This window comes from Mastigoproctus giganteus, chromosome 10 (assembly GCF_048544385.1).
Source record: "Mastigoproctus giganteus isolate SK-2022 chromosome 10, ASM4854438v1, whole genome shotgun sequence".
Lineage (NCBI taxonomy): Eukaryota > Metazoa > Arthropoda > Arachnida > Uropygi > Thelyphonidae > Mastigoproctus > Mastigoproctus giganteus.
This window is the reverse complement of record NC_143584.1, coordinates 24,450,547-24,465,009: the sequence shown is the minus strand read 5'-3', so window position 1 is coordinate 24,465,009 and position 14,463 is coordinate 24,450,547. Positions and strand designations below refer to the sequence as shown.

The window sequence follows — 14,463 nt, the reverse complement described above, 5'->3', positions numbered from 1 at the left end:
CTCAACTGAATACACTTTGGTGAATGACTTTTTTCCTAACTCTGTCTCTGCAGTGGATGACTATGTATGCTTATAAAAATGTAGGTAGGTAAAGGTTTTTGAAAGGGGGGGGGGATCTTTTATATCAGGAAATACAGCACTTTTTTAAAAAGCATTTCGGAATCTATAAAATACCTTTATTTATATATATTTCATAACCACTAACACTACAAATTTCATGATGTAAGAAGAGATAACTCATAAGTAGTACAATTAATTTTACCACAACTTTAAATATAATCCACAAGTCTACTGTACATTGCTTAATGCAAATTATTTTGAGACCAAAACTTGTTAAATATAAAATTTCACAAACTCAGAATACAGTGCACAAATTATATATTGAGTCCTCATAATAATAATCATCATCTTCATCTTCCACAAAACAATCTCCATTAGAGGACATGGTATAGGCATGCGTGGAATCATTATACCCATATGCACCATCACTGTAATGATATGTTTGATATTTACTTTCATATTCTTCATGATTCAGATTATTCACATCATCAAAGTTATCCCAGGGATCAGGTTCACAAGTACTGTATGTCTAAAATAAAATAAAATTCAGGAGCCTTAAACAGTATTCTGCATCTTTAAAAATTTTAATACCTAAACAAAAATATTTTATTAACATAAGCTCCAATATAAGTAATAATACAATCAGGAGCTGCTTGCATGTTTGTCTGTTTAGACACATCAGTGACTTTGACCATATTGCACTGTATATAGGTCTTTTCCACTCAGCTTTGCTAATATTCTAACTGTGCTCCCTGCAAGAGCTGGCTTTATAATCAGTAAAGTTCATGCCATTCGGGGAATGTTAAGAGTACATGGTTGTTATAATTAAAGTGTATCACTTTGGCTCAGCAAACAATCACCCAGAAATGAAATTCGGAACAGACATCTATACCATACAGAAATTAAAGGCATAAAAAAAAAAAAAAAAAATTTACTTAATGCATACTAGTACGTTAATTAACTTGATTTTTATTTTTTAAATGAATTTTTTTTTCTTTGTCTAACAGAAATGAAAACTAAACAAATTATCTTGTTACTAATTGATTAACTAATAATATATATAAAAGTAATTGTTTTAACTGCACATAACCCACAGCGTGTTATTCACTTGTTTTGTAATACTTTTCATTACAGCACACGTGTACCATTTCATGTGCTTTTCATTACGGCACATGAAATGGTACACGTATTTCGGGCTCTAATTTAATAAAATAAACAATCAGAGTGCTGTGAATGCTTTCATAACATAGCTTGCCTATTTCTTTCTGGATTTTAATAATAATTGAAATGTAACATGTATTTAACATTTCTGTTGGATTAATATAAGCAAATAGATTTGCAATTTATGTATTTAGCAGAATGACAAGAGCAAGACTTTCTGCCACATTTCCCATTCATTATTTCAATAAGCGCATGGCAAGTAATATCAAGTCTACTGTATGATAGTATATGAATAGCCTATGTGTGTAAGGGGGGAAAATAATTGTTGGATTTCTGTTAGTCTGATTTTAATGAACTTCAGGATTACTCAAGAAATCATTCTGAGAGACCTAAATATAAAATTTCATGAAAGTATGTTCATGGACACGGTGAAGGCAATGGCTGCTTGTGTGTGTGCATGCAAACACACAAAAAGTTCCAAAAAATGAGAATTTATTTTATCAAGTATAAATTTTAGGTGGTAGATGACTTTCATCAACCGGTGAAATACCACCACTTTGCTTATTGGAGGCCTGAAGTGGTGAAAACCATGTTTAGTCTCTAGAGCAAAGTTTCCGGCATCCCCCTCCCCCCATACTTCTGTTTCAACCCATGCACGGTACTAAGTACTATAGGTTTTGATACCTTTCGTGTTTGGGATTTTCATAAAAAAAAAAAAAAAAAATAGTACAGTAAGAAGAAGCTACAGGTTATAAAGATAAAACTGCTCAATGCAAGAGGACATTTGTACTGCAAAAGTACTGGAAGCCACAGTATAGCATAGTCTGTTATTGCTTAAAGGCATGTCACAGGGAATATCAGTAATATGCTGTGTATACATTGTTAATAATGTAGAGACATAGTTCCCCTTAGGGGTATGAACACTGCCAATTAGCCAAAAATGGGCCTAATCAGTCTATATGTTATCCACCTCCCTCCCAAGCAGAAACTATAGTCAAGTCTGTGTTGTTGGTGAACATATGGAGTTAACTGGTACAGTATGTGGATCTTGTAAAGAAACCTTTGCAGCAAGGATTGAAGTGCTTTGCAGGCTGTTACCCATGGAATTGTCAAGACAACAATTGCAATAGCAGCTAGTGAGCATTTTGTGTGGCCCCATCAACTAAGAGCAACATCTATCAAGAAACAAAACACTGGTTTCTTCGACTTTTCTCACCATTTTGCAAAAGGAGCCCTTTTCTTAATTTTTATTTAACCGTATCCCCGTCCGCTGGGGTACGTACCAGCCTATCTGGGTTCAGCAAGTTAATTCTATAATTTTTACTCTAATTACAGAGCTGAAACTCACTATAGTTGGAGCCAGAACTGTTTTTTTTGAATTTTCCCACTTAAATTTTCAAAACCTTCTATTGAATTTCACGCAAATGACAAAAATGTGACATCAAGTATGCAATTTTTTAGGCTTTTTCAATTAATTTTTTTACCCCCGCCCTAACCAGCCTAGAGCTTATGAAACCGGACACTTGATTCGTTTCTTGGTGTAAAGCGCGCGAATTTCTTTTTACGGAGAGGAGCAGTTCTGATAAACAACTCCGCGTGAATACGAGCGTGGGAGGTATATATCATGTCACCAGTACAGCTACATCAAGACGGTAAGGGAGAAGTGTAAATAAACAAAAGACGAACAGGAGCTACTGTTTTTGACATAAGAAGCAATAAAGCCATACAGTACCAATAACAGTTTATGGAAGGTGAACAGATCGTATATCCTATCTTCAACGTGTATTGCTCCTAAGAACAGAAGATCAAGGAAATTCATCTGTTGGAAACGGGAAAAACTGGTGTAAAACTGATAACACTGCAATGCGCATTTGATAAAAAAAAAAAAAAAAAAAAAAAAGTTTGCTTTATTGTAATTGTTTTTAGTAAACAATATCAGAACAGCAGTTTCCTGGGTTTGATCTTCTAACCAAATTTCGAGAAAATATTTCTATTTATAGCTGCGTTATAAACTTCGAAACTGGTGCATCAAAAGAAAGAAAAAAAAAAATCATCCCGCTTAGGAATATCCCATGTTGGATGAAGACAGATGAAAAGGAAGGCAAGAGAGAGAGAAAAAAATTTTTCATCCCACACAGGAGAAAGTGACAGGAAAGAAAAACTGTTTGTGAGCTTATGTGTGTGTTCTGTATTGTGATGTTGTATTTGGGCATTCTGGCTACCTGAAAGCAGCGATCACCTGGACGACTGCCTCCAGGTACTCGTCCCTAGCAGGAGGGCAAGATCTCCCCTACTAACTGTACGCCCTCCTCCCTGGGGAAGTAGTAGTAGTAGTGGCATGTGATGCAAGAAAGCAAGTGTATGAGCTTATGCAGCATCAGCCAAAAAAAAAAGTTTCCCAGGGAGGAAAGAAAAACTTGTATAAGATGAAGAGAGGGAAGGAGAAAAGAGGAGAAGCACTATCCCGGCCCAGGGAACACACAAGAAAAAAAAAAAATAATAATAATAATATAAGAAAATAAATAAATAATAATAAATAAAATAAATGAAAGTTAGCGCTCTGGATGTTTGAAAATCTCTTGGCCTTCTCCCCACCAAAAGGGTATTTTTTATTTCTTTCTCTCTCTCTACGGTCGGACTAGAAAGGGTGGACTCCCTCCCCTAAGGAGTTTTTTTCCCTCAAGTGAAAGAAGGGAATTGGAAATTTCATGAAAATGAACCCTGTTTTTCTTCATTCGGTGAACGGCTACTCTGTCAGCGCAAGAGAAGTGAAATTACATTTGCAGCTCAGAACGGAATTCAAACATTGAAACACATGACATTTTATGGTGAATTTTTCGGGCGTTGTGTGATAATGAAAATTCAAATTTTTCTCTGGAAATTTTTTGATGATATCAAATGCATATCAAGGAAATATTGAAGTATTCAATAACAATTACTTACAATTTCCCAATCCCTCACTACGAGTAATGGATTGTTCTCACAATCTGTTACTAGCTGCGCATTTTTTTTTTTTTTTTTTTCGTTTGTACACCAGGTGAGATGCATTTGAAGTTCCTTCGATATCAGTTTTCGAAGTTTATAACGCAGCTATGAATAGAAATTTCGTAAGAAGATCAAATATACATCCATGAAACTGCTGTTCCGATTTAGTCCTCTAGAAACAATTACAATAAAGCGAACTTTTTTTTTTTTTATGAAATGCGCATTGTAGTGATCAGTTTTACGACAGTTTTTTCTTTCCGTTTCCAGTAGATGAATTTCCTTGATTTTTTTTTTAGTAGATAATACATATTGAAGAAAGGAAATGCAATATTTTAGTTTTTCAAAACCAATTCGTTGCAATTCTTTCGTACAACAATTACGAAAAGCAATAAAGCTACTGTTGTGAGTGAGCCATGCAAATTAGTGTTCGCAAGTAATGATGCTCAACTGTTTGTTTTCCACGAAAGTTGTTTACAGTTTCATTTTCTCCTTGGATCACCTTGGTAACGTTAATGACGTAAGCTTGACCAGTCAATTATCTCTCTGCGTGCGTTGATTCGTTTTAGCCAGAGGCGCTGAGCTGACATGCGAATTTTTGAACTAATGAAGTAACGCGTTTTATTTTCAAAGCTTGGATCTTGTTTTGCCGACATCAAAATTTAATAAATTGAAATGTGATCGTACATTTTTGCTGTTTTAGAGTGAATTAATAGTTTTTGCTGAGCGCTAAAGGTAGGAAATCAAAGAATATACTTCTGTTTATGTATATTGAGAGTTTCAATTTGGAAAATTGAGTAGAAATTATGAAAATTATTAGTTTTCTTCGGGGGGAGCAACTTTCGAGTTAGGGTTAAAAATTAGACAAAAACAGGGCGGACCAGGCTCGGGTTAAATGGTGATGACCTTGTAGTGCAGCCAAGACAATACTGTTATTTTGGCTTTCTCAACAGCAAATGATCTTTCATTTTCAACAACAACAAACATACCATGTATGTTTGTTATTATTGTTGTATCTGTGATGTTAGATTTGTTTTGTACACTAAAACTGTAGCAAAGTTTGATTTTTTTGGAATTTTTTTTTATTTCCACTGTCTATTCCAAATTTCATCCAAAGTGATGTATTCTAATTAACCAAAGTTAAAAAAAAAAAAAAAATATATATATATATATATATATATATATATTATGTGTGTGTGTGTATTTATTTAATTTATTTTATTTTTGAAAAATAAATAGCATCTGTAGTTCAATCTTACTAAAGAAAGGGTATACAACTCCTCAAATATGTTCATTTTATTATTTCAAAACAAAATACAGGTGACCCCCGCTTAACGCTGATCATTCGTTCCGGAAAAACAGAGCGCTAAGTGAATCCGCGCTAAGCGAGCGCCGCTTTCCCATAAGGTAACATATGTATTTGTGAGCTGCGGTCGGTGCCATAGGATATTTCCTAATTAATAATAAACGGTAATGAAAAGATGCACAAATGTCGGTCAAAATATTTAATATTCAAATATTTTCACATATAAAATATTCTGCATTACATACGTATAATTATGTGGTAACTACTTGCGTCTCAAAAGTAAACAAAATTCCAATTAAAATAATGAATTTTATTGATTTAATTTAATGGATGAATTTAATCATGAAAAATGTGTGGATTTTGAGTTGAACTTTGGCCCTCTTCCAAATAAACTAAAAGGGGTATTAATTTTAAATGGCCCGCAGCGTTACCACCCAACAATAAAGTCAACCGATCCTTCGCCGCTTTGAAACTTGGCATGTTTTTTGTTCTTTCAATATGAAACTTCTTTTAGGCATTCGTTTCCACAAAAGTCCTGCTTCATCTATGTTAAAAACTTGTTGAGAAGTATAACACATAATACCCCTCTTCAATAATTTTAACAAGTTCTTTTTTGAAAGTTTTGGCTCCTTAATCTGCACTAGCGGCTTCTCCCGGGATTTTAAATCTATTCTACCAGTTTTAAATGGTTCCACTTTTTTTTTTTTAGGCGAGTTTTCTTCAGATCATCGTATTGGCTAATCTCTTTCTCTCTCTTTTTTTAATATTTAACTTAATTGAATTCTGCATTGGAATATTATCTTCAAAAAAATTAGTCTTTCCATTTCAATCCTAATAGCCGGCCTAGATCTAGTTGCTTGCAGTGGAACAGCTATCTTTCCCGCTGCTAAAATTAATTCTTTATTTTTTCATAATTGTTCTTACAGTTAAATTTGCGAGTCCTAAATTATGGCACACATCTGCTTGTCGTTGACCGGAATCGATTCGCTTCAAAACGTCTAATTTAATTTTCAAATTCAGTCTTTTTCTTACATTTATAGTCTTCGTACTGCGCCCAGACGTTGTTGCATTTTCATTCCTGTCGGTCATTATTAGCTCTTCGAAAATATAACTGCGGTGGTTGAATTAATTATGATACAATGTTCAAGTAAACTGTCCGTTACGCACGATGTCTAATACTGTACTGAGTGATGACTAACTAAACTTCGGATAAATGCATATAACGCAAATATTACAAGCAATATATTTGATCATTTTTTAAAATGTTGATCTCGGAACTACGTAACAAGTGACTGTACTTAAATTAGCGTGAGAGAAAATTTCACTGAGCGTGGGAAAATTGCTCAAGTCGGCGTGGGAAACTTTTTAATGCTGTTTTGCTATTCATTTTCAAGCTATCGACTCCATCAAATGAAACGATTTCGTTAAATATGTCAAAAATGTAATCTGTAAAAGAGCGTTATAGTGATCTGTGACAGCGTTATAGTCAGATACGGGTTATAATATAAGAACAGCGTTATAGCGAATCAGCGTAAAGCGAACCGCGTTATAACGGGGGCCTGCTGTACAAAGGAAACAGAATGCATGCTCTATCAGTAAACGATAAATCATGCCTTCTATCTCCTTAGTATTTATTTTTTCAAGGTAATGATATGGAATAAAAAAAAATCAGCGCTTAGATTTTGATTAGTCTTCTTAAGTAGAATGTGGGTGAAATTATTAAGCCTAAGACATGAACTTTGAATGTAATGAATAACTTTGTACCACATGGCTCCACTGTCATCACAAAAGTGTCATGTTCTAACATATACAGGAATAGAAAATAAGAAATTAACCTTTTAATTTTCAGCATATGTTCTTTTGGTCCTCATAATGCTTCAGGATCACTTCAAAATCCCCACCAAACTTTCAGTATGTTTTGTTGACCTCTGAGCCCCCCCCCCCCCCAACAGAACCATGCAGTATCATCTCATGCTACGGTAAAGTGAGGTACACTTTTTGAATACGGTACAGAAGTTTTTTAACCCTTGAGTAATTTGATAACTGAAAATGCCTCAAATGTAATACCTAACTTGTAAGATTCACTCTGCTGCTAAAAATAGGAACTGCAGATCTATCAAGAGATTTTAGAAATGATACAGAAATTTTAGAAATAGAAATTAATTCCTTAAGAAATGATAACACTGCATTGTGGCCTTCACAAATTGACTTTCTTGCCTAGACTTATATGCTGCACTACCATATTTAGAAGTCACTTCTCAACTGGTGAGTGCCACTTTCCTTTTTGGCACAGCTGCAGAGATAATTACAGACTGCCATCACCATACGGAGAAAACCTGGTGGATGTGATTCTGCAATACGAGCAAAATCGCATCTGCCTAATGACAATCTTGAGCCCATATTGATATATTCAGTATTTGAAAAAAACTCAAATGAAATGTAAATATTTCATAAATCTAAAAATTAGTTGACATGTTTGTTTATAGTAATAAGTGGAAGCCTGTTCCCCTTTAAGAAAATGTAAATAAGTATACAGAAAAATCATGAAGCAGAAGAAATAACAAAAAATTCATTTGATAAAGTATTTATATTTTAAATCAAGAAAAATAATACCAAGGGTGAAAAAGAAACCCTAACTTTATGATGCAAAGGAAGTAATATTTGGGATGTGCTTATGCCAAGAAAGATTTTAGAAGTCAGGGCAATCCTTAATAAAAATAAGTGAACTTGACCTGAAATGCTGAGATTAAGTTTAGAGAGAAATTAACTGAAAATATCAACAGGAGAAGAAGTGTAAATCAAGAGCAACAGTTCAGAGACAGAGCTAAATAATGCACTGTAGCAACACTAGTAAGCATACTTGTATTCACAAGGATATTACACTGAATGAGTATAAAACATAATGGGTAAACTTACAATAAAATTTTATATATTAATTTAACTTGGATCTTTATTGACCAACATATACTGCAAACCTTATTCAATCTGAACTGAATAAGTTCACTAGGAAATTCTTATTCCCAGTTAACTTATTCAGCTCACTGGAAATAAGAATTTCCACACTGTTCATCACTCTATTAAGAAAGAATTTGTGTATAGATGTAAACAATTGACTCTTTATTAAGATAAACAGTAGATATATCAGAAACCACAACAGCATGCTGTGAAGCTAAGTTTTGGAAATACAAGAAATAAGCAATTCTATTAGCAGCCCCATTCACTTATTTCAATTAACGAATTTTTTATTATTTTAGCTTATATAAATAAACAGTTAAGAATATAATCGAATATTATATTTCTATGCAATTAATATTTGTTTTAATATTAGCCATATGGCACAAAGAAGCCAGGTTGCTGAAGCACCTGCCAAAAAGAAAACTGTTTCCACTTCAACTAGCCTTTGAATATCCTCAAACTGTCTGTCTCAAATACCAATGGAGGACTCATTCCAATTATTAAAAATTCACTGTCTAAAGGAAAACTTTCTCCTACAAGGATACAGGATGTTTGAGAAGCAACCAGAGAGGATAATATTCTTGACCCAATTATCAACAGTGATTCTTCATCCATTAAGAATCTGCAGATAAGGAAACCGCTAGGGGGCAGTGATCACCGTGTACTGATGTGGGATTTACTCAAAGGTGTAACTAACATCAGAGGTAAAGGGAATAGTTTTTGCTTTCATAAAGGTGACTACAGTGGTCTGACACAGTTTTTAAATTCTATAGTGGGACCAACTGATGATAGCCGGGCGGGTCAAGTGCCTGCCTAGCAACCCAAAGGCTGCGGTTTTGAATCCCGCCTCGGGCTTGGATCAAAGTACTGCAAAAACCTTAGGAGGTGCATTATGGCCACAGAAGCCGATGTGCCAACAACTACCAAAAAAAAAAAAAAAGTTACCAACAGCAAATTCTAAATGGGAAGCATTCAAGGAATTAATCTTGGAAGCTACTAGGTTTTTCATACCTACTAAGAAATACTGTTCAAGGTTTAGGCCTAAAAGAATGTCAGATGAACTAATGAGACTCAGGGCAGAGAAGAAAAATGCATGGGATGCATATAAATTATCAGGAGACAGATATAAGATAGCCTGTAATCAAGCAAAGGTGGTTTCTGAGAAATCTCGGGCAAAAGATGCAAAGAAAAACAGTAAACACTTCTTTACTTATGTAACCTCTAGAAGGAAGGGGATGAATCAGATTGGTCCACTTCACTTGACATCAATGGTTCGATTGTTGATAAACCTGCTGAGGTAGTTAACAAACTGAATGAGTATTTTGCACATGAATGTCTATAGGGAAATTGGAGACCAGAAGCTTATCAAACTCAGGCAGGGAGCTAAATGATTTTTAATAACTGAGAGCAAAGTGAGGAGAAACTGTTGAAATTGAACATAACACACTTGTGGTGAATGGGATCTATCCAGTTATATCAGTGGTTTTCAACCGGGGTGCCGCAACAACATTCTTGAAATGCTGTGTAATTTCGGTTTAAGTTACTTAAATTTATACATTTATTTCATTATAAAAAGGTGTATGGTATCCATTGTACCGTATCTTTCTAATTTTGTGGTGATCTATAATTGATCTTTATTTAATACCTTTGTATAAAGAATAAAATTTTTATATAGGTATATATTAAAAAGTCGAAAACCACTGTGTTAGGTATTTTTTTTGGCCTAGGGGCGCATTGAAAAATGACTGGGCACCGTGAACCGAGAAAGTTTGCGAATCTCTGAGTTACATTAAAGGAAGTAAGCAAACCCTTAAGCATAATTATGAAAGGTCCCCGTGAACTGGAGATGTGCAAATGTGTCTGAAATTCACAAAAGGGGGATCAAAGGGTGATATGAGTAATTACAGAACTGTTTAACTTCTGTTCCAGGCAAGATAATGGAGTCACTGGTTAAAGAAACACTGTAGGATCATCTAGACAAAATGGAGTAATAATTCAGACACAGCATGGGTTTGTTAAGGGTAAGTCTTGTCTGACCAATTTAATTGGATACTGTAATGTGGTCACAAAGGAACTGGATGCAAAAAATAATTTTGATATATTTTACTTGGATTTTAAGAAATCTTTTGATACCGGGGCACATGGAAGACTACTATACAAATTGGAGTGGCATTAAGGGCAAACTGCTACAATGGATAAAAGAATGGTTAAATGGGAGAAGACAGAGTGATAATCAATGGACACTGCTCTTCGTGGACTAATTTTATTACTGGAGTCCCCCAGGGTTCGGTGTTGGGCCCATTGTTCTTTTCTGTATTTATCAATGTATATCAGGGTTAATGTCTAAGTTTTCAGACGATACAAAGAGTGACAGGGTTGTTAATGACAGTAATGGTAGTACACTACTGCAACAGGATCTGGAACAGTTGAGCTGAGAGGTGGCAACTGAAGTTTAACGTTCACAAATGTAAAGTACTGCATATGGATAGCAGTAACCCCAGAGTAACATACCAACTGGGTGGTATTATTGTCAGAGTAATGGAGAATGAGAATATGAAGTTTTCTGAGCAGTGCAGACAAGCTTCAATAGCTCATGTCTTGATGGTGATTGTCCCCTTGTATAAGGCAATGGTGAGGCCACTCCTCTTTGAGTACTGCATACAGGTCTGGAGGCTTATTAAATTTAGAAGGATGTAGAGTTGCTGGAATGAGTACGCAGAAGGGCAACAAGATTGGTTGCTGTTACCAAGAAAGGCTTAAGTTCTGCAAATTGCAGCATCTGGAGATTAGGCACCTGCGAGGTGATCTAATTGAGGTATATAAGGCCTTGAATGGTTTTAGCAAGCTCAATGCTGATGGGATTCTTCCTCTTGCTCAGATTACTCACCTGAGGGGACAAATTCAAATTGAGGAAAGACAATTGTAGAATATATGTGTGGAAATTTGCATAGGTCAACAACTTAAATAAGTTCAAGGTAGAACTAGACAAAGTGAATGGATGGGCAAAATGGCTTTTTTTTTTTTTTTTTTGGCTGATGCTATATAAGCTTGCTTTCTTGCATCATATGCCTCTAATAATGCTAATTCTTTTCCCATAGTTTGAATTCATGCTCCCCTGGTTCTTGTTTAAAGTTCTCCATAATTCTCTTGTATTTGTCCTTCATGCTTCTCTTCCCAAGTGATAGAAGCCATATATCATCATAGATTGTCAGCCTCCACCTCTAGTATACGATCATCCATAGATGATCGTATACTAGAGGTGGAGGCTGGAATCTGAGGAAGGACACTATGGAGTACCGAGCAGTGATCAAATTCCTGCATTTGCAGGGCAAGAAAGCTCGGGAAATTGATGAAGAAATGAAAGCTGTGTATGGGTAGAATTGTCCATCCTATGACACTAAAAAAGTGGAAACAGGAGTTCCAGTGTGTCTTTAAAAAGCCAAGAGGAGGAAGGCCATCAACATCCACAGGACAGTGAGATGGTTGAGCAGCTGGTGTTGAGTGACAGATGCGTGACAATTAGTTATGGGTCTGCCTACAGCATTTTAACATGACCATCTGCACATGTCTAAGGTTTCCGCTCTAATGGGTTCTAAATTGCTGACACAATGTCAAATGCAATGTTCTCGCCAACTGTTGGATTTGTGAATTGCGGATGTTGAGAATTTTTTTGATCAGTTGGTGACAATGATGAATGCTGGTGTACCAGTATGATCCAGAGACTAAAGACATGTCAAAGCAATGGAAGCACACCTCCCAAAAAAGGCAAAGAAGGTGAAGTCTGTGTTTTGGGACAGAAAAGGGGTTATCCTGACATAGTAAGTGCATTATGGTTCCACACTCACTGGAAAATACTACAGAAATCTTTTGAAAAAGTGTGGGATGTTAACCAAAGGTGTCCGTCTTCTGTCAGACAATGCACCGACTCACACAGCCGTTGCCACCGCCAACTTTGTTGCCCAGTGCAGCTTCGAACTACTGAAGAAACCATTGCATGGATGCTGCTTTAATTCATCTGAGGAAATCATCAATAAAGTGGAATTTTGATTTCAGGCAAAAAGTACAGACTTCTATGATCGAGGCATTAAACAACTGATCCATAGATGGGAGAAATGTGTTACTATACATGTAGAGTACATAGAAAAGGATTAAAGTTCCTGTAAAGTTTCACCTTTCTAGGGCTGTTATTTTTAGGTAAGGGTACGAACATTTTGATACCCCCTCGTCGAGGCTCTCATCATCCTTTCTGATTCCTACTAACTCACAGACTCAGTGCCAGAATACTTGTGTCATTCATCTTTGACAAGCAGCATGATCCCCACTTCATCTTCTCCTGTCTATCCTTCCTAAATACATTGTACATAGTGAAAGTCACATCTACTATTTCTGAATGATCTCAGAAATTGAGCATAATTTGACATTAAGTTTCCATTAACATGCTGGCATTAGTTATCCTAACCAACAGTTCACACTCACTCATTTCACCAGCAATACCACTGCAAACACAGTTCAGACTAAGTATTTTTTGCATTGTTTATTACTCTAAAACATCCTTCCAATGTTAAAAGAAGGTTCACTGACTTACGTGGCCACTCACAAGAACTTCTATGGCCACTCACAAGAATATGCTGCTTGACAAAAACTTTTTTTCCATCACATTGGCAAATGGACACTAAATTACTTTAATTTATTACAGCAGATAGCACTACACTCAGGATACTGGAGAAAGAAAAAGACCTGCGGGTAATTGGCCAGTCAGATATGAAGTTTTCTGAGCGGTGCAGACATTCTGCAAAAGTAGCTCATGGGTTTGTCAATGATATTTAGGAATTTTGCTACCAGAGATAAGGAGGTGAATATCCCCTTGACCTGACCAGAGAAGTACAAAATGTTTATACATACTTTAGTTTTAAGCCTATTCAGCAACTCCTTCATAATGTCTGACTCCTGTTTATCTCTGAAGTCAAGTGGTTCTCTTCCTTTCTAAAACAGAAATAAGATATTTATTAAACACACCATTACATGCATATATGATACTAAAACAATCATACCTTTTAATAAGACTGAATCTAATATAACAAGTTTCGATGAATAAATTTTCAGCAGTGTTTAGTATAAATGTGTAACAGCATTAAGAGAAAGACTTCTACTAGTGGAGTCCCCTCGGGTTTGGCATTGAGCCCACTGTTGTTTTGTATATTTATCAATTCTGATGGGATTACTCAGATTACGAACCTGGGGGTGCATAAACTCAAATTGAGGAAAGGCAGTCGTAGAGGTGAATATCTCCTTGACCTGACCATTGCAGGCCTCATTTTAGGAAAGATGTAGGGCTGCTAGAATGAGTACAGACAAAGGTAAGATTAGTGAGTGAAACAAAAGGTTACTGTTACCAAGAAAGGCTTAAGTTCTGCAAATTGCAACATCTGGAGACTAGGCACCTACGATCTCACTGAAGTGTAATAAGGTCTTGAATGGGTTGAGCAGGCTCAATTCTGATGGGATTACTCAGATTACGAACCTGGAGGTGCATAAACTCAAATTGAGGAAAGGCAGTCGTAGAATAGATGTGCGGAAATTTCCCTATAGCCAGTGAGTAGTTGATTGCTGGAACAAACTTCCATCTGTCATTGTGGAAGTTGATAGCTTAAATATATTCAAGGCAGAACTAGACAAACATTTGGAGTGAGTGGATGGATGAAATTAGATTTTTTTTTTTTTTTTTTGGCTGATGCTACATAAGCTTGCTTTCTTGCATCACACACCTTTACTACTACTTCCTGACTACAGCTTGAAATAAAACTAAGTATTAAAAAACAAACAATAATAAATAAAGCTATAGTAAAGAAGTTATGCATCACTCAGTTACTCTCAAAGTCTACACGAAACAGAGTTTAGTTTAATTTAAGTGTTTATCCATTACATTTCAGCCACTAAATCCAGATTCTGACAGACCAATCAGAAGAGAGATTGAGGAAATATACAACGTAAAGTTAGCT

General features: G+C 35.6%; 1 protein-coding gene across 3 annotated transcripts in view; it reads right to left on the bottom strand.

The window, feature by feature from the left end:
* Positions 1-304: 304 nt before the first annotated feature.
* LOC150078876 (uncharacterized) overlaps positions 305-14,463 on the bottom strand; it is a 203,973-nt gene continuing 189,814 nt past the window's right edge. For all 3 annotated transcript variants that reach the window (XM_090382404.1, XM_090382406.1, XM_090382405.1), the window contains 2 exons: positions 13,367-13,447; positions 305-589 (listed from right to left, as the gene is read on the bottom strand). In XM_090382404.1, coding sequence (XP_090238530.1) covers positions 356-589; positions 13,367-13,447 — 315 coding nt within the window. In that variant the 3' untranslated portion in view covers positions 305-355. The remainder of the gene's footprint in view (positions 590-13,366; positions 13,448-14,463) is intronic.